The sequence below is a fragment of the Artemia franciscana genome, unplaced genomic scaffold (assembly GCF_032884065.1).
Source record: "Artemia franciscana unplaced genomic scaffold, ASM3288406v1 PGA_scaffold_58, whole genome shotgun sequence".
NCBI classification, from domain to species: Eukaryota; Metazoa; Arthropoda; class Branchiopoda; order Anostraca; family Artemiidae; genus Artemia; species Artemia franciscana.
In genome coordinates, this window is record NW_027062698.1 from 106214 (window position 1) to 130719 (window position 24506).

General features: G+C 36.1%; 2 protein-coding genes across 8 annotated transcripts in view; both read left to right on the top strand.

Annotated features, from left to right (window-relative positions):
* The window catches only part of LOC136042054 (uncharacterized), a 63503-nt gene extending 56303 nt beyond the window's left edge, over nucleotides 1–7200 (top strand). For all 7 annotated transcript variants that reach the window (XM_065726915.1, XM_065726916.1, XM_065726917.1 and 4 more), the window contains one exon: nucleotides 7031–7200. In XM_065726915.1, coding sequence (XP_065582987.1) covers nucleotides 7031–7195 — 165 coding nt within the window. In that variant the 3' untranslated portion in view covers nucleotides 7196–7200. The remainder of the gene's footprint in view (nucleotides 1–7030) is intronic.
* Nucleotides 7201–10928: 3728 nt separating this feature from the next.
* LOC136042056 (thiamine transporter 1-like) overlaps nucleotides 10929–24506 on the top strand; it is a 46582-nt gene continuing 33004 nt past the window's right edge. Inside the window, exons 1-3 of the mRNA XM_065726921.1 lie at nucleotides 10929–11108; nucleotides 15970–16140; nucleotides 23834–23989. Coding sequence (XP_065582993.1) covers nucleotides 10980–11108; nucleotides 15970–16140; nucleotides 23834–23989 — 456 coding nt within the window. The 5' untranslated portion in view covers nucleotides 10929–10979. The remainder of the gene's footprint in view (nucleotides 11109–15969; nucleotides 16141–23833; nucleotides 23990–24506) is intronic.

A 24506-nucleotide genomic window follows, 5' to 3' on the forward strand; every position in this document is an offset into this window, starting at 1 on the left:
GGTAGGAGCTTTAAACAATTACAGTAGGGTTTTTTGATACGCTGAATCTGATGGTATGATTTTCATTAAGATTCTAATACTTTTAGTGGGTGTTTCCTCTTTTTTTTTAAATCAGGCAAATTTTCTCAGGCTTGTAGCCTTTAATCGGTAAACTAAACTCAATAATACTTTTTAATGAGTTTAAAATCTTTGTAATATGTTTAAATGTAAAATGTTTAAAAATATGGTTAAAATCAGCATAATATGCCTATTTTTTGGTATATCTCTTGGTATCAAAATTCCGTTTTTAAGAATTTCGGTCAATATTGAGCCAGGTCACTCCTTACTTACGGTTCGTTACCATGAACTATTTGATACTACCAAGGTAGGTGAAGCTGTCTACCTGATCAATCATTTCGTTACCCAACATAACGTTTTCATATTCACTTATTCCTAGCCTTAGAGACTCAGTTCTTGCAAAAATAATATTCAAACCTATTCTAGCACCCTGAGCTCGCAAAACCTCTAAAAGTTAATTCATTTTGCTCATACTTTAATCTAGGAGTCTTAAATCCTCAACACAATCTAAGTCCAATAAAGTTTCTTCTCGCCATTTGATTCCGTGTTCTCCCATTACCTTTCCTCTACTCCTTAAGACTAAGTCTATCAAAATAATCCCTATAAATGGAGACTAGAACACAACCCTGCTTAACTCCTGATGTAATACGAAACCAGCTGCTAACCTCATTTCCTACCTTAACCGCAGCAGTGTTATTCTCTTACATAGCACTAATGAAATTAATGTATTTGTCTGGTATACCGTACAAGGATAAGACCTTCGCTAAATCTCTTTTTTCAACAGAATTGAACCCTTGCTCATAATCTATAAAACTGAGGACCAAATGTGTTTTATAACTCTGGCACTTCTCAATTATTAGCCTAAGAATGAAAATTTGGTCGACAGATCCTCTACCCTTTCTAAAACCGCACTGTTCTTCTCTTTGCACTTTTTCTACAGCATCTCTCAGTCTAAAAAGTATCATATTACCAAGTAATTTGCTACCTACAGAGACTAGGCTAATGTCCCGATAATTACCGTACTCAGTCTTATCACCTTTTTATACAGTGGTTTAATTAGGGTTTTCCTAAAAATCGCTAGGTACTTCCCCCTTTTCAAAAATCATATTCATAATCTTCAGTAACTTATTTTTGCCTCAGAGCCCCCATATTTAAGAAACTCATTTACCACAAGATCACCACCTGGGGTGGCGATGCTAGGTCACTAATTTTTCCTCACAAAACGAATCTTCATTCACATCCAAGGTATCACGAACTTTTTTAGTTTCATTTATACCTTTTCTTGCAACTATATCTCGGTTTAGCACATTCTCAAACTGTTCTACCCATCTCTCTTTAACTCTTTCCTCATCATTAATTGTAGCCCCATCCCAATCTTTAACTGGGGAAAGTCTAGTATAACTACTTCCTCTAAATTTATTAGCATTTTAGTACAATATTTACTATTAAGCCGTCTAGCTGCATCTTCCAAATCCTTGACAATTTTATCCATGGTCTCTAATTGACAACTTTTTTATTAATATTTTAATGTTTTCTCCACTTCCTTTCATTCCTCTTGTTTTCACATGATCTATCACTCAGATAATTCTTATAAAAGCCCCTTTTCCTCTCTATTAAACATAAATCTTTTTCACTAGTATTCCTAGCTGTGTGCCTAAGTCTCTTCCCCAAGACATGATCAGCAAATTCACAAATTGTTTTCCTAAAATTATTCCATCTATCTTCTACATTGTCAAACTTTAAACTCTCCAGTTTAGTGTTCAACTGTTCCTGGAAAGTTACTCTCAAATACTCATCGTGGAGTTAACCAACATCATAACTTCCCGGGAGGTAGTTACCCTTTCGAAAATTTCAGTTTTAAATTAGCCCTAATCACTACTAGATGGTGATCGTTACTTTTAACATCAATAGCAGCACTCCTATATACCCTAGTATCTTGTACTGATCCTGTCAGTCTTCAGCTTACAATAACATAATCAATAAGGTTTTTTGTCTTACCTCATCACGTGAGTATCTTACTATTACGTGATGTCTTGCCATCACGTGAATACCACATTAATTTATGGGTCGTTTCATGACCAAACACTATATTGGTTATTACTAGATTGTTATATCTGCAACATTGAAGCAGCCTGTAGCCATTACAATTTTCCTTTCCAACACCAAATTTACCTAGGCTATGATATCACCTATCCCTATTTCTACCGATGGGGGTGTTAAAATATCCTAATAAAAACACCAAACTTCTACCTGGGACCCTGTCTATTTGATCCTGCAACTGTAAGTAAAATTCATCTGAGTCGCTAGTTTCTCCGTCAGTCAGTTCTACAGGGGCATATACTACAATAACTGACACCCTTAACTTTATAGTCATTAAGTGAGCAATTAGGATTCTATTATTTATACTTTCTCAGCCTAAACAAGACTTAGCAGCTTTCGTATTCATCATAAGCCCTACTCCCTTTCTATATATCTCATCCTTCCTTGCTGAGGAAATCAATTCTATATCACCTAATTTTATGCTTCCTACCCCTGGGATATGAGTTTCTAAACTCCTAATAAGTCCAATTCGAATCGTCTGATTTCGTCAGTTAAGATATGGACACGATAGTTATTTTTTAACGTTGTAACATTCCAAGTTCCAATTTTCACATTCTTTAAACCTTTGAAGCTGTTTTGGCCTCAGGAAAAGCAATGGTCTCGAGTACCAGTACAGGACGGGGGACCGACACATCTTCTCAAGTTTACACTGAAGTTTATTTGGCTATATTTTCTTCAGGGACCCCTCTCTTTAAGTGGTTATAGAGTTGACCGCAAGGTCCCCAGTCTTGCAGGTATCCCGAAAGGGACAAAGGAGTCCTTTACAGAAGCTTCTGTCCATAGATCTGGATCTTACACCCTGCCGCAGTAGTTTTACTATAGAAGATCCTTCCACGATGTTGTTCTGCGTCAACATGCAATTTTACTCATTACTGGGAGAAGTTTTTTTGCCCAAAGGATGTGTCCACACACCGATGGGCCTTGCTGAGTGTAAAATTAAGAGGTTTTCTTCCTCCTCTATCTCTATTTATGGCCCTGGGAGGGGGTGCCCCAGTTTCTATTATGGACCCCCAGTGACAAGGTTCACCCTTGGTCCGTGCTTCGTATATAGGTACCCCACATATCTGTAAATTGCTCCTATCACCACCTGCGGACACACTGAGTGGTCTGGAGGGCTATATTGAGCAGTAAAACAAATTTTATCTTCATAAACAGAGCCTTAATGAACATAGCATCACAGTAGTTACAGCGGTAGTAGGAGAAGGAGTTGCAGTGTTAGTATTTTATTAGTAGTTGTTGTAACAGTAGTAGCAGCAGTATTAATAGCGGTAGTAGCATGTACATCTTGCCTTTTGGTCAGTTGAAAATCCCTTTCGTTATGTCCCAAAAGTTTCACCTTGACACGGTAAGCCGCTCCAAAAATATTGACGATGTAGACTTTTAATCCCCTTTTGATACTCTTTTTATATTAATATTCTAGCCCTTACAAGTTGTTGCAATTTAAGTAGTAGTTGGAGTAGTTTAGTAGCAGTAGTAGCATTAGTAAAAGTAGCAGTGGTAGTATTGTTAGTAGTGGCTTGCATAAATTACCTATTTGTCAATTGATCTTCCCCTTTAAAGCATTTTCTGGAAGTTCCAACTTAATACCCAAATAGACAATCTGCATGCAGATAGTGTGTTTTAATTTAGTTCAAATTGCCCCTCACCATTCTACCGAATTTTCAGCTTCATACGCCAAGCCTTAATTGTACTACTTTCATACTAGTAGTGGTAGTAGTAGGAGCAGTAGTAGCAGCAGTACTAATAGTAGTAGCAGGTATATTTTGCCTTTATGTCAACTGAACATCCAACTCGTGATTCCCCTGAAGTTTCCTCTTGATACGATAGGCCGCTCCAAAATTATTGCTGATACGCCCGTATCAGCAATTTGTATGCGTAAGTATGTTTTGATTTACTCCAGCTTTCCCCTCAATGTTTCGTCATATATTTATTTCAATATCTTCAACCCTAGTAGTACTCGCTACAGAAGCAGTATTTTTAGTGACAGCAGTGGTAGCAGTAGTAGTTTTTGTGGCAGTAGCAGCAGTGGTACTGTCCAAATATTGCCTTTTTGGTCAAATGATCATCTCCCTTATTATTTCCTAGAAGTTCCACATTGATATACTCAGTCATTCCTGAGTTGCGCCCTTTGACGACCCATATACACATAACATGTATTGATTTAGTTCAACACTCCCCTCAACATTTCCTGAAAGACTCATCTTAACGTACTTCGTATTATGGGAAAGTAGAAGCCAAACATGCATACCTTTTCGCAATAACATATACTATGTGTAAACAGTGAACAAATTACCTAACTTACAGCCCTTGCCCTGAGACTTTGGTGAGGGGGAAGGGGGATTGACATCCGCAAACACGTTACTGAGCCTTCAATTGCATGTTCGTTCCGGGAAATGATTGACATGGGGGGGGGGGGGTGAGATCTGGCTACTCTCGAATCATTTTTGAATCTGAAAAAGGGCAATATAAGTTCCAATATCACATCAAATGAGCCCCATCTGAAGTTTATACAACCACCCATTCCTTGAAAACCTTATATGCCCCTGGGGCATAATTTGCAGCCCTTGTACCAGGATTCTGGGGTGTTGTGTCAACCTGGAGGCATATATATTATTAAGGCTATTTTGAAAAAATGACTATCTCACAATTTCAATCATATGCGTTTAGTGAAGAGAGGGGTAGTCGGGAGGGGGGGCTAGTTTCCCCCCCCCATTGCTTTTTATTCTTAAAAGATAACTAGAATTTCTAACTTTCAACCAAATGAGAAACCTCTAAAGTTTACACAACCAACCCTTCAATAGAACCCTTAAATTCCCCCATGGCATAACTTGCAACCCTTGCCCCCAGGCTCTGGTGATTTGTATCAATCCCAAACGCCTAGTTATATGATTTTTGGACTATTTCGAATAAAACTTATGTCTGAAATTTCTATTGGATGCATTTGGGAAAACACGACGTGAAGGGGTAGCTGCCCTTTAATCACTTTAACTCTTAAAAAGGGCACTAGAACTTCTGATTACCGGTCCAATGAGCTCTCTGGGAAACAAACACGACCGCCATTTGCATAAAAAGCTTATATGCCCTCAGGGCACAACTTACAATCCTCGTCCCATGGCTCTGGGAGTTGAGTCAACCCTGGAAGCATTGTTACATGTTCTTAGGACTATTTCAAACAAAATGGCTGTATCACAATTTCAATCAGATGCGTTTGGTGGAAATTAGGGCAAGTGGAGGGGGGGGGCTAGTTCCTCTCCATCACTTTTGACTCTTAAAAGGGAACTAGAATTTCTAATTTTCAATCAAATGAGCCTACTCTAAAGTTTATACGACCATCTCTTTCATAAAAACCTTGAATGCCCCAGGGTATAACATAAAACCCTTGCCCCCAGGCTCAAGGGGTTTGTTTCAACCCCAAGGGCCTTGTTATATGATCTTTGGACTGTTTTGAACAAAATGGCTATCTCAAAATTTCGATTGGTTGCATTTCGGGAAAATACGACGTCTGAGAGGGGGGATATAACTTCCCTTTGATCACTTTGACTCTTAAGAAGGGCACTAGAACTTCTGATTACCAATCCAATAAGCTCCCTTCGAAGTTTATAGGACCACCCTTTCTATAAAAACCTTACATGCCCCCAGGGTAAAACTTACAACCCTTGCCCTGAGGGCTGTGGGAGTCGTAATCTGCAAGGAAATAATTACTGGACCTCTCAACTATGCTGAACAAAATGGCTTTCCTAAAACCTGGATCGGACGTATTTGGGGAAATGATTGGCGTGGGAGGGACTGGGTGCCCTCCAATTACTTTTGACTATTTAAAAAAGCACTATAACCTGCAATTTACGATCGAATGAGCACCGTTTGAAGTTTCTACGGCAGCTCCTTCTATACGAAGTATCCTGGTCTAAAAAAACATAATACATTGTGCCACCCTTGTTCTTTACTTAGGCAGCGCTACTGTGCTTCTTATGATCTTGTCGAACAAAATGTCACAAGTTGTCATAAGAGTGCTCTTTCAAACAAAAAACTTTAGCTTTAGTGCCCTTTTCGAGTTGAAAAGACATAGGGCCTGAAAAAATTATCAATTTCTGATAAGTTCCTAACCTTGGATAAGTATTAGGCAAATAAGGTACCATTTCGAACCATGCACCAACTACAGCTAATGTCATCTCTTGAGAAACTGCGAGAACTTATTCAGGGTTCTTTAATGTAATCATAATATCTTATTTAAGAGCTTTGATCTCTGTAGACAAGAGCTACTCCTTACTGGGTTTCCCTTCATACCGTTTGATACAGACCCATCTTATGTATGAACAGGAATGTCATCTAACCCTCCTGCTTACGTTACGATTTGATTTTCTTATAACAGTGCTTCAAGAATTATATTCATTATTTAAAAAATAATTAACATAACGGTCAAGATTTCACTAAGGCAACCTAAAAGACTGTTAACTAAGCGGTTTGATATAACCGAATAAATTAAACAACTAGACTGCAAGTATCGGTAAAATTGCATCTTAAAACCTGAGATGATATGTGTCCCCCATGGGTAGAATCCAAATGATTTGCTATAGTGAGATTCCGTCGTAACTTTTTACCCACAAATAAAAGACGCAAGGAAATAGCTTAAAAGTATTATCTTATCTTGTGTCTAAGCTATTCTAGGGTCTTTGAGAGTAACATATGTGGAACCGAACGATTTTGACTTCTGCCAGCTCATATAAGATGCTTGTTGAAATGTTCATAGACTACATTTTCTCTTAAATTACGATTTTAAAAGTGAATTCTTCATATATCCACATATTATCACTTTCTATCACCTTGAGATCTAAGTTCTTCTTTCATTAAATTTATGTGACGATTTTTTTTTTAGACTATGCTTGCCACAATGCCAGAAGGCCCTGAACGAGATGAAATGACAAAGAAAATCCAGGAGCATGCAAAAGAAGAAAACTTTATGGCCAATCCTAATTTACTCTTGAGCAACAAGCTTTTTCTGAAACGTTTTATAGAACTAGCAAATGAAGTTTTGAGTTAAAGTTACTTTTGCGTTTCTGAGTTTTTCCTTTTATTTAAATTCAAGTTTAAGAAGAGCATTGAAAGCTCAGTGTTGACCCTTCTTTTAGGGTGATTCATTTTAGAAAGCTAGAAATATAACTTAATAAGTTTGTGAACATTGCCTGTACCTGAGTCTAAGTGATTTGAAAGGTATTTATGCCAAATTTCTAAAAAAATCGGTGACATTTAGAAGTTTCCTGCTCTGACCAGTTTCGTAAAAATCTAGGCAACAATAGGCAAATATTTAATTAGAATTTAGCTAAAAAACAATTTTTTTCCATAAACTATTTATGATATCATTGGCTACCCTAAAATACATCTTCATAGTTTTTTATAAAATCGCTGCATTTTTTATCACATCACGGTTCCCAAACAACTCTAAAACGTTTCTCTTTTGTAAGTGAAAGAATTGCATGAGTTTTTGCCTTCAGAAGCTGGGCTTATACCAATGTTTTATTTTCTTTTTATTTGGATTTTTGTTTAAAAATTTTTTCCACTATTTATCAGCTTGAGTAGCATATTCGTACGAAACGATTATTTTTGGCAGATACCAAAGACATCACTTTGCAAAAGTTAAATATTTTCTTAAACCTTAGCTCCGGCACAAGTGCTAAGAAACTGTAACATATCCAAATTACCTATTGAGAGTCTTTTGATTATAACTGCCTTCTACCAAAAGTGAACATCTATGACACTTAAAAATGTGTGATCCGTTTCGTTTCTTTCAATCCTCGTGGATAAAGGGACAGTTTTTAGATGAAAGATCTAAAGCGGAACTGGTCAGCCATGACGAAAACTAAGAGAAAAAGAATCTCAAGAAGAAGAAAACAAACAGGACTACAGCCAGTAGAAGAAAAAGACAAACTAAAGCCACGTAGATATTTGGCCTTAGAAAACAAGGCGCGTTCAGCGTTTAAAACAAAGAAAAATCCGAACTAGCCTAAAACCGACTAAACAAAGCCATAGAATCTAAAACCAAAATAGATAAGAAAATTTGAAATCTTCATGGTTTTAGACTTTATTTGGCTTTAGGTTATTTCGAATTTTTCTTTGTTTTTAGAGTTGAAGACCCCTTGTTTTCTACAGGCGAAACATCCACATCTTTTTTGTTTGTCTTTTTCTTCTACTGGCCGTAGTCAAGTTTGTTTTCTTCCTCTTGAGATTTGTTTTTCTCTTTGTTTTTTTTTTTTGTTTTAGATAAATGACAATTTAAGCCAATTTGTTCCCTTTGATATCCACTTTAGTTGACTCAGAGCCCCCAGGATTTTCAAACTGAACTTCTACTGGGACTGATCGTCAAGAAGGTACAGGAGTGAATTTGAAACAACTCTACATAGTCTTCCTCTTGGATGACTGAATATTTTAATTTGGCAAAAAATTTCTCTTTTTCCTCTTCTTGAGAACAAAGAAGAGGACTTTCTTCATTGATCCTTAAGACTATTTGATCCTCAGGACTATTTGATGGTGTTCCCCAACACCTGGCAGATATTAAAGTTACCTAGTCTTTGGAAGTCTAGCTAAGAAAATACATTTTTTTCCATTAAATTGTTTATCACAACATTGCCTCTTTTTGTGGTATCATTAGCCTTTAAAAGCATCCACATAGTTACTTATAGAATCGCTGCACTTTTCTGTCACTTCATGGTTCCCGAACCACTAAAAAATACCTTCGGAGTGATGGGGAGCGAAACTTATTGGAGGAAAATTAAAACAACTCTGTGCAGTCTTCCTCTTTGATGACTGAACATTTTGATATGGTAAACAATTTTTTTCTGTATTGATTCTTGCCGTATGCGAATTAAATCAAATTGAAGCCAACATAGTTTTGAACTTCTAAACATTTGGATTCTCAAGACTATTTGATGTTATGCCACAAAACCCGTCAAGCTATATTTTCAACATCTGACTGATGCTTGTAATGACGAAAACCAACAAAAAGGTTTTTCTCTATATTATTTTTCAAATCTGGTACATACACCTTAGGTCATTCGTATAATAAGTCCTGGAGTATTAGATGTTGGAATGTTTATTTTCTTTGCATTTTTGCTTCTATTGGTCTTTCAGACTCGATAAACAATAGCTGGATGTAAAGAACGTTTTGGCACATCTTGGTCAAGACTCTTTGCAGTTGCCACGATTAAGTGCTTGCTTTTACAAGTAGACTGGTCAAGGCGTTCTAAGTCTAAGAATTTAATTTTTTTTTTTGCCAAAGGTGAATCTTGGCATCTTTTTGAGAAAGTACTGGTGATTCTTGTGATGAAGCTTCTACTATGATGGTGCAATCGATTCTGACTATTACTTGAAAAGACTTTTTTTCCATTGTCTTCTGTAGATTTAAATGTTGTTCTTACTTTTGTAATATTCTTTTATTTAGCTTTTTTGAAAAGGAAGTTTCTTTAGCAAACATTTTCGTCAAATATTCTCTTAAGAGAAACAATGTTTTAATTATTCTCTTCAGTTTTCTCTTGAGTTCCACCTGATTATCCACCAATCGTTTACCGGATTTTTTTTTTAAGCAATGGAAGATAGACTATCTATCAACAAGTGAAATTACATCTTTTTTATGTATTTCTAAAAAAAGGGTTATGCCAGCTTTACGTCTCACTGAGACTATCTATCTTGGCTTTTTATGCAATTATCCAAGATTCTCAAGTTTTTCATCACAGTTCACCAAGTTGATTTCAATTCAAATTCATCTGCGAATCTAAGGGACTTATTGGTCATGTGTCAATACTAAAGCTCTGTAGCCCACCTGAGACTCTAGGCGGGTGTGCCTATTAGGCTTATGTTGCCTTTTCGCCTGTGAGTTTTGGCGAATTCAGTCCCCCGTTTTGCATACAAGTCCAGCGGACATTGTTCGCGTGAGTCAGTCCAAAATATTGATCATCCCCGTTGCAATTCCAGTGGGCTTTTTTATTAGCTAAAGCTCATATAATATGAACAACCTCAGTTGCCCAATTGCCTGCAAAGTCCTGTGGACATAGTCAGTCATAAATCTTTGAACCCTTTTATTTGGGGCCTCCACTTGTTTTCAAGTGACTCATAGAACTCATAGGCTATGTGAATTATCTTAACTGTATACCTCTCTACCTTAGTTCTGCCCAAATATGAATGATAGACTATCTATCGACAGGTGAAATGACATTATTTTTATGCAATTCCGAAAAAGGATTACGCTAGTTTTGTCTTTCACTGAAAATTTCTGTCTTGGGTCTTTACCCGATTATTCAAGGCTCTTCAGCTTTTTAACGGGGATCGAAACTGAAAAGCACAATCAAATAGTCAGTGTTGTCAGGCCAAGTGTAAACTAAAAAGAAAGACAGCCGACCCCCTAGCCCATGATTTGCTAAAAAAAAAAATTGAAACTGGTCTAATCAAGCGCAATAGATTCGGAATGATGAAGTCAATTTAGTATTCTGAAGCTGTTATGCCATCTTCTTATCTGAGCGGAGTTTTTTTTAGCTGTTTTTGGGCTTTTGAAATTCCATACAATAGATACAAAAATATTGAAATAGACATTTATGCTTGGGTATCGCATTCAGATTAAATAAAAATTGATTTTTCAAGCGTTGATATAACAAATCGTTCAAAGTTGTTTAGGTACAATCCTTGGCCTGCAGAATTTCGTATCTAACATTTCAGGTTCTATAGCCTAAATGAATCAGCTGTTGAATTTTCGTGACTACTTGAAACACCGGAAAATTAGTTTAGGATAACATTTCAAACATATCAGATGTGATAATTTCTTACCTACTACCATCAAAATGGAAATAAAGCAATATCTACCGGTGATCTTTATACTTATGTTTGGATTTTTCAAGGAGTTAAGACCTTCAGAGCCATTCTTGACTGAATATCTACTAGGTCCTTGGAAAAACCTAACTGAAGAGCAAGTAAGCAGTTTAGGCATTTAAGTCTACATAGTCATAGCAGAATGGTTTCCACTACATCAGTTATTTCTGAAAAGTGACAATTCCTTGTTAGTGGGTAGTAGCTTAAATTTTTCTAGCAGATCAATGGGTACACCTGAAGCAACAACAGAGAGCCCAAAACACTTCTCTGAGGAATTTCACTCAGAACTTGCAAAGAAGAAGAAAGATTATGGTTATCTCTAGTGTTGGGTAAAATTGGATATTGATCATGTATTGAAGCACAAATATTGATCTCAAAAATAATATTATTTTGGCTTTTTCTGGTATCTACCAGTGAATGTCCAGAAGAAAAGATCCAAGATAGAAAATTGTTTTGCAAATGGCAGAGCAGAAGAACAATCTATTCAATAAAATGACACAGCGTACACAGTTGCATCCATAAGATGACATAGCCCATTTTCAAACTATGTTTAGTGAGGGGGGGGCTCTCAAATGTCACTGAGAACCTCCAAAAAGCTTGGGCAGATAAAATACCTCCCAGGCTTATAGGCCTTGTTCAGATCACACTTGTCAAATTTGCCACATACATCAATCTGTATTTCTAGAAACTGTATATTACCCCTAACAATCTTTTCCAATTTTGACAGTAAAATAGCAAGAAATGTGGATTGGGCCTTTCTATAATCTGTATCAGTAGATGCAAGTGCTGTGATAGTCCCTGTGATTCAGCCACTACAGAATCAACCCAGTTTGTAGAGAGCACAAGACAAATTTCAGTAGTCAATATCAGGCAAGCTTTATCAGCAGGTGTATCTGTCATGGTTCTCTAGATTTTCAGTAGGGAATCTTCAGTTCCAAGAAAAACTGGTCCCCTAAAGTCATGGAAGTCATGTAATATATATCTAAGAAATACCTATATGAGGTTGTCATAAAATTAATATCCATGCCTGCCACCAATACCCTTTCTGAAAGTGGATTCCAAGCCTTATAAGTTAATCAAATAGTTTGTGGTAACAAACTATAAGTAAGGAGTAGCTTGGCCAAATAGCAACATAAACTAAAAAAAAAAAAAAAAAAAAATTAGAATTTTCATAACAATAGATACATCAAATGAATTGGATTTTTATGCTGACTCCAGATATAGCCTATAAAATTCATCATGTTTCATATACCTATCAAAAGCTACAAACCTGAGAAAATTTGTATGATTTCTTAGAAAGGGTAGGAACAGCCCTAAAAAGTCAATATGTCTTAATAAAAATCACACCATCAGATTTGGGATATCAGAAAATCATACCATAAGGTTTTCTAGCTTCCAACTGTGAAATTTTGTAATTTTTGCCAGAAGAAAGATCACAGATCATGTCTTTATTTGTTCTGTTTCTTTTTTTGTGTGTGTGTATGTTTTTTTTCTTTGTCAGGGTGATTGTATAGAACCAGTGATCATATAAGATTAAGAGAGGGCTTGTTCAAAAAGAAATTACAGTTCTAGTTTCCCATTTTGTGACCCAAACAATAAAAGGACAACTAGATTTCCCCCTTCCTCCCATGCTCCTTTTTTCCCAAAGTCATCCAGCTAAAATTTTGATATAGCCATTTTGATCAGCATAGTTGAAAGGTCTAGTATCAAGTCCTAGGGATGACACAACCCTGAAAGTCCATGGAGAAAAGGGTTGTAAATTATGGAATTTGTCTAGTGTTTACACATAGTATTTGATATTTGGAAGTAAATAGACATTTTTGGGGTAGAGTAAATTTTATGTCAGGGATATGTTCTGGGGGAGGGGATTCCAAGGGAAGAATTTTCTATGGTGAGGGAAGTTTCTGGGGAAGAAATTTCAGAGGGAAACTATACACAAGGACAGGGGTATTTACCAGAATTCTTATACAAAATTCTTTTTATTTGATTTACTTTCTCTTTGCCTATTCAATTTTACACATGGAGATATTCTGGGAAAATTGCCCAGGGAAAATTTTCTGAGGGATTTTATATGGGAGAGATTCTCCATAGGGGAATTTCATGTGGGAGAAACTTTCCATTGGACATTGGGAGGGGAGGATTTCCTGGAAAAACTTTCCATGGAGGGAAGATTTCTGGCCTGATTTGAAAAATGATTAGAAATTAGAAGGGAAAAAAAAAATCTTTTTTTCAAATGAAAGAAGGCTTAAAAATAATTTTCCAGATGGAATTGTCCACAAGAAGTTTTTTTTGGGGGGAATTTTCAGTAGAGATAGAATTGTCTGGGGATGGGATACTTTATGCAGAAGGAACTTTCCAAGGAGGAATTTTCTTGGGGGATTTCACATGAAGCAAAAAGATAGATTTTCTAGCATTATTTTAATTTAAAAAACAATTAGAAATTAAATAAGAAAACTAGTTTTTTTTCAACTAAAAGTAGGAATCAATATTGAAACAAATAAAAATTGTCCCATATATGAGGCCAAATCCCCCTTCTCTATACCTTGCTCTTTACACTAATTTTAACTTTTTGTCCTTATCATTTAAGAACAATTCCTGAAACACAACAACTGTCTAATTAGAGTAAAGACATTATTGAAATACAAAAAAGAAAATTTGGCATAAAGAGAAATGTATTGAGGATAGGATATTCCCCTAATATATGGAGCAATTTCTGTTCCTTTAAGTCTTAGTGTTGCTTCTTACTTTCAGTTTAAAAAAAAAGATTTTTAATTTAATCACTGAAAGGCTAAACCAATTCACAGGGAAAATATTGACATATTGCTGATTTGAATAGTTGAAAAAAGCCAGTAACTTATTTTTCTTTACCCTATGTGTAAGTTTATGAATTGAATCAATCACCTTGCCTGACACTCGTTGCAAATGGGCGCAAATTTGACTTTAGACAATTGTTTTCCTGTCATTCTCTGTAAACTAATGGTCCTGTGTCAATTCTAATTCTTGGCTCAACCTGCCTAAGACCATAGGTAAGCATGCCTTGTTTACCTCTCATTCCAGGCAATCTAACAGTCCTATGTCAATTTTAAAATCTTGGTCAACCTGCCTTAGACTCTAGGCAGGTGTGCCTTTCTAAAAGCTAACAAACACGTATTGGTCCAATACGGCATTCATACTTACTCCCACCGTTTACTTGTGCCATTTAACCAAACACTTGGAAAACTTTAGGTTCTATGACTATCTTAGTTCTATGACTATCTACCTTAGTTTTTCTGCCTTAGGAATGATGCATGGACAGATAATAGATAGACTTATCTGTTAATAAATGAACTAACATCATTTTTGTACAATCCTAATAAGGGGGTTATGCCAGATTTGCCTCTCACTCAGTTGGACTATCTGTCTTGGCTTTTTCTGTGATTAGCCATTGCTTGATTTGCCTGTACCTCAATCTTTGAAGGTTGGGGTACCTCAGGGCTCTGTCCTAGGTCCTCTGCTTTTTTCAATTTATGTAAATGATCTTCACAGTGCTTTGCTAATCCCATGTCTCAACACACATTTTGCTGATGATACAGCAGTTTCAATTTCTGAGGGGAATGATGAGGAGTTGGATGCAAAACTGGATACTGCATTTTCTAATGTTCTTGATTGGTGTTCTTCAAATTTTATTGCTTTGAATGTATCAAAAACTAATTTCATAATTTATGGCAGAAAGTCAAATATCTGCCCTTGTATTACCTGAGTTGCTTCTTCAAAGTATCTATTATCAATATCTTGGGTGAAAACGATAAAGTACCTGGGACTTGTGATTGACGAAAGCTTATCTTTTAAAACACACATTCAAAATCTATGCTTAAAGATCTCAAGGTATTTTGGTTTAATGCAAAAGTTGAAGCTTTATTTGCTCTGACTCAGAATAATATTAATGTTAAACCAATACAGATTTTACAAAATAAAGTCCTCAGAATCCTTAAACTTTTTATTCCATCACCTATTGAACTTCCAAATACGTCTTCTACAGCATCTTTATGTACTTATCTAGATATGCTTCCAGTTTCTCAACAATTTACTTTTGGAGCAATTCTTTTCAAATTCAGCTATGACATTAAGAAATTACCACCATATTACCTCAATCAAGTTTGTTCTCCCAATCACAAGATTTACATAATTATAACACTCGACGAAAAAAGAGTATCTGCATTGGCAAGTATAGTACTGGGAGATTTAAGTTTGCTCCATTTGTGTCAATAGCCTGGTGCTGGGATGCTCACAAGGATCTTATTGATAAATTTTCTGTTAATAAAAATATCCATTTAATAAAAAGGAAACTTAAATTTCATTTGGTTCAGGATTGTTTTTAATTAAGCATCTTTTTAATAAGGAAAAGTTATTTGTATGGTTTGTTGCTCTGGGTGAATGTGGGCCTCTCAGCTATCTTCTAGTATTAATTTATATTCAATAATATTGAAAGATCCTGGACTAGCTGCTACTTTCATATTATTGTTGTGTTATTGTATCTTTGCCGTCATGTTTATCTTTGTATTGTAGTGTAATTTGTTATTGTATCTTTGTCTAAGCCTAGTTTTTCGAGCTTGTCTCCCCATGGGCCTATGTCATGTATATATATATATATATATATATATATATATATATATATATATATATATATATATATATATATATATATATATATATATATATATATATATATATATATGTAAATGTAAATGTGATTAATAAATAAAAGAACTTGATACCCACAACTACTTGTTTTAAATCCACCTGACAATGTAACAAAAGTTTGTAGGCTGTCTGATCCTTGTGCCTAATCTCACTTTAGGTTTACTAAGATATACTTCCTTTTGTGTTATAGTTTGAGTTAGGCTAGAACCAATATCCTGTGATAAAAAAAAAAGAAACTAAAGTTAGTTGGCTGTCTGATCCTTATACCTAATCTCATTCTAGGTTTATCAAGACATATTTCCTGTTTGGACTTATTCATATTTACTCCTTCTGATAGCTGTTTTTCTTCTGACAGATTTTCTGAGATATAAACCTGTTATTATTTTAGAGGGATTTGCATATATCATTACTTGGATTCTTCTGATATTGGGTCAAACTGTTGGAGCTTTCCAGGTACCTTTATTTCTTTTTCTTTTATTTCTACTTTGGTATTTTCTGTCATTATATGTTGTTAATTTAAATATTTATTTAATATACAAGGGCTCAGTAAGCATGGTCTTACATGAGGCCGATGAAGAATTAGCTAGGATAAATTTATTTCTTCAAAGTAACCAAAGATTCTAAAGGGTAAAAAACAGAGAGTCTTAGGAAAACACAGATTTTCTGCTCAAAATATTAAAATTGAGAGTGTTGAGTGCTGCCAATACAAAAAGGTGGAAGCAAGCTATGATTAATAATGAACACAGTCAAAATTTTAGGGACTGGATATATATAAATTCAAATTAACTAAAGATTCTAAAGAATAAAAAACATATAGTCTTAGGAAAATACAGATCTCTGCTCAAAATATTGAAATTGAGAACGTTGAGTTCTGTCAATACAAAAATGTGGAAGCAAGCTACGATTAATAATGAACACAGTCAAAATTGTAGGGACTGTGGATATATACAATCTCCAGGTGGTTTGAAATAATCACTAGATGCATTTGTTTAGCCATAACTTCTCTGAAGGGACTTTTGAAAACTAATGTTTGATGTTGACTTAGTGTTCTTGCTGGAAATAATTGGTTAGTTTGTGTACTCCGTTACTGGAAGGGTCGCAAAGAAGGGATGGAAGGGGGACACGGAGGATAGAGGGAATTTACCCCTTTGAATTGGTCAAGGATCCTCCAGGAGAAAAGACATCATGGATGGGGGGGGTACTAAACAATGATAAACTTTTTTTTATTTAATCACTTTTCATCAACATTTGGGTAAAACATAGTATCATTGATTGAAATAGCTGGTGAGCCTTTATGTTTTTGAAGAGGGGGGGGGGGTTGGTAGTATATGCCCCTTTAAGTTTTTAGGTGTCTGCAGAGGAAATTACAAGTACTTAAAAGTATAGGAAACACAGACATTTCAGCACTAAACTGTAAAGATTCAGCCCTAAACTACTAAGAGCTCGTAACTGAAGCAAGCTATTATCTCTATCATGTGCACCAACAGCCTAAATTTAGAGAAATGCTGCACTAGTTTTTTTTTTCTTCTGGAGATGCTTTGAAACAATAAAAGCGAATTTTAGGCAACAGTATCCCTGGTAGATTTTTGGTATGATCTCTGGTGTGGAATCTCTTTGCCCGCAGGCTGGTATGATCACTTTTGTAATGCCAAAGAAAGCATACGGGCTTACGCGGATTTCGATGGTACAAGGACAAAGACATCAATTGCAAAGGACGAAAATCTCAGTGCACCCTACAAGAAGCTTCAGGCTGACCTGGAGAAAATTTAGGCATGGGCAGATGCATGGCTTGTCAGTTTAAACGCCTCAAAAACAAAAAAGCTCCTAATTTTTGGACATAATATGAGGGCTCATCCTTATTTCGTCTTTGGTCATCCTGATTTTCGTCTTCAACACTATGTTTTTTTAAGTAATATTAAGTAAAGATGGTGATGCAGAACAAAGTGAAAAAATTAATGTTTATATTATTGAACCCTGAAGTCTAAAGGCTACTTTCCTGAAGTCAGAGTCTGATGGCTATTTTTAATGGTCGGACTAGTTTGTGGCAGCCTACCTTGTATTTCTTCTTGTGAATTATATCCTACTTTTGTTAGGGGCCTTTGTATTCTCTGTAATATTTTGTCACACACTTTTGTTTTTATATCATCGGACAAATTTCATTATTTTGTCTGTTGTGGCGACATTTTTCATTCCATTCTTTGTAATCTTGAAAAGTGTAATTATTTTCATATATTATAATAATTATTTATCTATCGAGTTGAAGTCCCTTTCTTACAAGATTGGTATACCATCTTCTATAATTTTTATAAGTTCACATGCAGCAAGTGAACTGAATCAAAACAACAAAACAATTTGTTTCTGCAATTCTTGGTATTTGCAAGAGATGTTGTAGTAAAATAACGTCAGCTAATGCAATGAATTGTATGCAGGATCTTAGACGCATGAAAATGGCTTAAGGTGTCATTTATCCGCTTTTTCTAATCTATCAATTTACATCGTTTCTCGACTACAATAGTCCTTGGGTCGGAAAAGCTATTTAGTCAACCTTTTCTCATAAACATAAACAATAGGCAAGGCAGAACCAGAAAGCCTTCAATCAAGTGGCAGGGGCTCTTCCACTGTGCTGGGTATCTGCTTTTTCTGATCTGCAAAACAAAGGACTATTTTATAGGCAACAATTTGACATCTTCTCCAAAGCCAGAACCGTATCATTGTGCAGCAAGTCTGGAATGGTGAGTAGTTAGTGTCTTACAGGGAAAGGGTTGAGGTGTAGCCTATAGTGTTGTCTAAGTAAAGAGCCATGAGCCTTCCATGTATTGCTCTAGCGATTTTTTGAGAAAACAAGACAAATGAAATCAGTTTTTCCCCAGACTATCAAATAGTATAAATATAAAAAGTAAACCGAAACAGTCTTTAGCTTCGAAAATAAACTTTTTAAGTGTATCGTAATGTTGAATTACCAGTGTCTAATGTAAACAAAAACTGTATCTCTTTTTCATTTTTAGGAAATGATTCTTGAAAGGCCGATCTGAAGATCTCATGTGACGATTTGTTTTTATATTGAATTTTTGATTTTGATCGATTTTTTTCTTGAAAATCTGCAAATATTAGAAGCTCAGAACTAAACATAAAAAGTGCAGCTACCATTTGAAAAATAAATCTGGGGGAAGAGGGGATATATGGACTTTTGACATTCAGAAGTGGCTGTTACATCACAACAAAACTAAACGGGAGGTTAATCACTGTTTTCACAGTGGTAAGTCAGAACTAATGCTCTAGTTGTGCCTTTTAGGGATCAGAACTGATTCAATCTCTGTCCAAAGACAAAAAAGGGGAACGGCTGTATGAATTTTTTTCACTTCAGATATCTCAGAGAAGAGGTTGTTGGATGTAAAATAAACTTGGTGGAAAGTAAAAGTAAGCGTCTTAGTTACACTTTTTGTGTTTCCATGCGAAGTATGACTTTTGGGGGTGATGGAGAGAGAAGAGTTCAGCCCCTGAAGTGTTTAATTCAGCATATCTACCAAAAAGGGTCATCACGCACCAGGTGATGTTGGTGGGAAGGCTGAAATTCTTGTTATTAGGACACCTACCAGAAATGTTATGGAGTATCACTAAAACTTGCTGGGATAAGACCTCATGTGTTAGTCATCCTTTTTTAGGTGGGGGATTAAAACCCTGTTCAATTGTCGTAAGCAGTTTCTGGGGAGTGGGTTCCCCTCCTCCCCCTTCCCTATACATTCTTATGGTGACATCATTTACCAGAACGGGCTGTCTCTAAGAGAAAAAGAGAAGTCCCCAAATTCATGTCATCAAAACGATAGCTAGAAGGGTTGTCGAAAATCAGCCAAACTTATTCAAAAGCAACAACTGATTGTTGGTTGTTCAATTCCTTGACTACTTGGTTTGAGAAGGCCCACCTTCCAACTTCTTTATTGAAAGTGTTTTGTTTTAGCTTAAAGTTGTGTCCTCGCAGATTGTTTGTGTCGAAGAAGAGTATTTCCTCTGGTCCAATGTTATTGTAGTACTTGTGATATAGCTTAAAATTTTCAATAAAATCACCTCGGGAGAGTCTATGGGAAATGTGAGGAAGTGACAGCTTTTCCAATCGGTCACAGTAGGGGAGGCCTCTTAGTTTTGGTACAGGTTTGTTCCTCCTCGATGAATCTTATCAAGTGAATCAATTTCTTTTTGAAAGTGAAGTCTTATTGTCGTATGACCATATTCAATGATAGGCCAATCAAGAGACTTGAATAAAGTTGAAAAAAGCTGAGGATCGTTTAAGGTGAAGTTTCTACAAATAAATCCAACTATTTTCGAAGCTTTGCTTACGATGGATTCGTTGTAGTTTGGTGAATTTTATCTCGCTCTATTATTACTCCGAAGTCCTGCCCAAAAGAAGTGTTTGTTATTAGACTGGTGTTAAAGCTATAGGTTGACTTGAAATTCTGTGGTCCAAGGCAGGGGTGGGAACTTTTGTTTGGGATTTCCTCCGTTTCCTGCGTCCTCATCCAATCGACTATCTTGTTCAAGTCGGTCTGCAGTTCTTGAATATCATTTGGGCATTTGATTTGTCTAAAAAGCTTTGTATCACCAGCATATGGTGTGATATCTGAGTTAATATTGTCAGGCATGTCGTTTGCAAAAAGATTGAAAAGCAGGTGTCCGCTGACACCTTGCGGAATACCGCTAGACACTTTTGTCACAGCTGTGCTAATGTGGCAATCTGCTTTCACCCTGTGAGTTCTGCCTTCCAGAAAATTTGTGATTCAGTCAAGTGCTTTGCCCGCAATCCAGAAGTTTCTTAGAATGCGAAGAACGTCATCTGAACCTTCAGATTTATTTGTGTTTAGCTTTTTAAATTTTTGATAGATGGACTCTTTATCGAAATCTATCACTGAGAAGCAAATATTTTCGTCTTCTATTCGTCCACCTTTACTTCTATAATCTGACTATGGTGTAAAAGCTGATGCGAAGTGATAACTAAATAGATTGGCTTTTCCAGTGGGGTCCTCCTATGTTTTTCCAACTGCAAAATAGTATGTTAGTTTTCTTACTTTATTTCTTAAGCGGCAGAATAGTTTATAATCTTTGTCAGCATGAGTTGCTATGAACTTTCTCCAACCTGCTGCTTTCTTTTGATTAGCTCCACAGTTTTTCGGTTCAATGAGGGTCTTCTGTGCTTTATTTTAGCTGGCACAAAGTTTTTTTTTTTTAACATTTTCTGTATTTTATCATAAAATAACTCATACATCTCCTCTGCCGTCTCAAGACTTAAAATTATTTAGGCCAATCTACTTCACTCAGAGCCTCACGCATTGATTTGTAGTCTGCTTTATAATGGTTAAATTTATTTTCATTGTTTCAGATTTCAATTCAACAGTGATAGTAGCATGGTCCCACTTGCCTAGAGGTGCCTCATTTCTAACTATTTCAATTTCTGAGCGATTGTTGCACAGTGTTGCTGGTTTATCTTTTCCCCGAATTTAAGCTGGCTGCTTTACAAGCTGGTCTAGATAGTTGTCACTTATTACTTTTAGAATTCTCTTTTAGGTTGGTGACCCAAGTGATTCTTGGGTAGTTGAAATCACCCCGTATAATGCTAGTAGTATTTGGTCTGCAATGCTCATAAATTTGGGAGAGAATGTTATCAGTTTCAAGGGTGCTTGAAGGGCTTCTGTACATAGGTTCTAATGTTTATCGTTTTTAGATTTATCTGGGTTAGCTCTAACCATATAATATTTAATCCATTTCTTTTTACATCAACAATAGCTATGTTACAATTTTCATGAGTGTAGCATAATAATCCACTGCCATTTTTATCTTCAAGATTTATAGAGTGATTTGTGTGGGCTGGAATAGAAAATTTTGGGAAGTGTGGTTGGGTGACGCCTATTTTTGGGTTTAAGTTCTAGAATTTTATGCTTCAGCTCCTCAAGTTTATTTGAAAGGGAGTCTGCATTTAGATATAATATTTTGATGCCCTTTTTCTCTCTGGATTGCTCTAGCCCTTTTCTTTCTTGAGCTCTACCTGTTGTTTTATAGTCCTTTCGTGGTTTTGTTGAAAGTAAAGTTGGTTCTAACCATTTCCTTTCCACAGACAAATTTCTGCTAGGGCTCCTCTCTGCATGGAAGTTAGGTCCGGATTAATGTAAAAACTTGGCTCGGGTGTACTCATCGCTAACTGCTCGGAGGTACAGTACCGATTTAAGAATGATTTGACGCTTCCTTTTAATTTCAGATGACTCTTTGCTTAATTTCACAAGTAGTTTGCGAGGTGACGACTCATCTTTTGGTCTACCAACTCGGACGAGTTGAATAATACCTTTCAATAATATCAATAATACCCTTCAATAATACCATTCATCCATTCAATAATACCTTTCAATAATACCATTGTTAGGATGGCTCCGAGGCTATTTTCTTCTGTTAAGTTGATTGCTTGTGCAGAATTCAAAATTGCTGATGACTCTGGTATACCAACAATTGCAAAGTTCGTTTTCTTCTCCTCTCTTAATGTTTTTTTCTGCATCAGCACATAATAAGAACTAGTCTTCTAGTGTTGGTTTGGGGTTCTTGACCCACCAGGCCACCCTGAGAGATGGGGGCTTCTATTGTCTCTTATCACCATATATTTACTAGAAAAGGTTTTTGGGTCTCAACCAAGCTTGGTGACAGGCAAAACTAGGCTAGTTTCCCTTGTCTCGCCTATTGTTGGGCCCAAATATGACCTTTGTTGGGAAGGGATTTCCTCTGTTCTTGTCAACGAAACATATACCAGAACGAATTTTCAGAGTTAAATGAAACTTATGAGAAGTAAGAGCCAATGTACTAATTGTGTTTCTTTTGATTCTACCTCTGCTAAAAAAAAATTAGGAAGGGACGGCTGATTGCTTTTGATTAGGGCATCCAACAGAACTGGCTGTAAGGTTTCAACAAAATTTGGTCGAAAACCAGAGCTGGTTTCCAAATTTTACCTTTTTTAAGTCTAAACAGGGTCCCAAATCTTTAGGAGTCCCTAAATTTTTGTCATTAGGACATTTATCCGTCTGTTCAGCCTCATCCAAAATAGAAAACATTTGATAGAAAGTCCTTGTTTTCCTTTTCTTAGAGTCTGAAGACCATCTGACTTCAGCGCAAGGAGGGGTAAGAGAGATGAGGTGTTTCTTCATTCCGCTCATTAAGATATCGAATAAAGGGATTGTTGGATCTCAACCTTGCTTGGTCTTAAGTAATAGTTAATGTCTTAGTTCAGAATTGAGTTTAAAAACCAAGGATCACTTTGAACTTTGTAATGGAGGAATAGGGGAGATTGCTAAAAAAATTTTGTGACTGCACTTGCCAGAAGGGAATGTTGTATCCAAGAATGGGAAGTAAGAGCTTTGCTAGTAGCCATGACATCTCGTGGTCTGCACCTGATCCAATATCGGCTGAAGATACGAAGGTAGGACAAGGATCTATATCAGATTATATTGTAATCAGCATAATTACTATGGACAGAAACTTATTCAACAAAATGCAGCCAAATGACACAGTTATGGTTTTGGGTGTCCATACTTGATCGAACCTCAGTAAGGGAAGGGCTACATTTCTGTCATGCGCATTCATAAGAATGGCTTATTGGATATTAAGTCAGTTTGGCAGGGATTAGCAGGTAGGTTTATTGGCCTTTAGAGGGTTTTGAGAGTAACGTTTGACCACAGGCCAATCCAATGATCGTATGGTATAGGCAACAGTTTATGCAGCTCTTCACGGTGCCTTAGCACCAAAGGTTTAGTTTCTATTGATTTTTTTTTATTTCTGTAACCTTTGAATGGGACTCAACAATTTACTTTATTTTGTGGAATGCTCAACTACCTTACTATAGAAAGATTTATAGGGATTATTAGCTGATATTTGAAGCTTACTCTATAGGATACTGATCATATGCAAAAAAAATCTGTTTCGGTTGCTTAGATCTTAGCATAACAAAGACAAATGGAATGCCCTGTGTATATAAGTATAGCTTTTAATGTCGTTAATTTTGTTTTCTCCGATTGGATTTGACCTTTTTCAGTGTTATGTTTGAATGTTATTCTAAAAGAAAATTTGCTTGTTGGTAAATGCACTGTCATTTTGGTATTTTGCCCTCATCATTTCATTTCAGGCGGTTGAGTTCTTTTATGCCGTTGCCTCCTCTACAGAAGTAGCCTACAGTACATATATTTATGCTCAAGATCTGCCGATGACATTCGAAAAGTTAACGGGGTTGGTACAAGCCGCTCTTCTTGCTGGTAGGTTTGGTGCAGGGATACTTGCTCAGGTACTGCTTACAATGACCATGGTTTTTTTACTATTGTTTTTCTCTTCTTTGAGCGTTAGCACTTTTAAAAGGCAAAAATCGAAATGGTAAAATGTACAAAAGTGAGCTTATATGCTTATAAATAAGCTTATATGAGCTTATTTATAAAAAGTCACCTTGATCTGGAATATGTTAGATAGACCTGTAATTTGGATTTTTTTTCTTGGGGGGGGGGGGCTAAATCTGAAAGTAAAAACACAAAAGCCTTAGATTATTTCACAAATTTAGGAAATTATTGAAAAAACTTAAAATAATGAGATTTCAAAAAGAATCCAAACGTGAAGCAGCTACCCTCCCTCCCTTTCATTAATACCTGTATGCCTAGTATACCTTGGTTTTAAGAGTATGCTGTGTTAAACTAACTAATTTAAAAACATCAAAACGTACTACGTATTATTTACCTCGAGTTACGTGCTTCAAATATGACTATCAGTTTCACGACTAGTTATGTCATGAAAACCCCTAGATATCGCCTGTG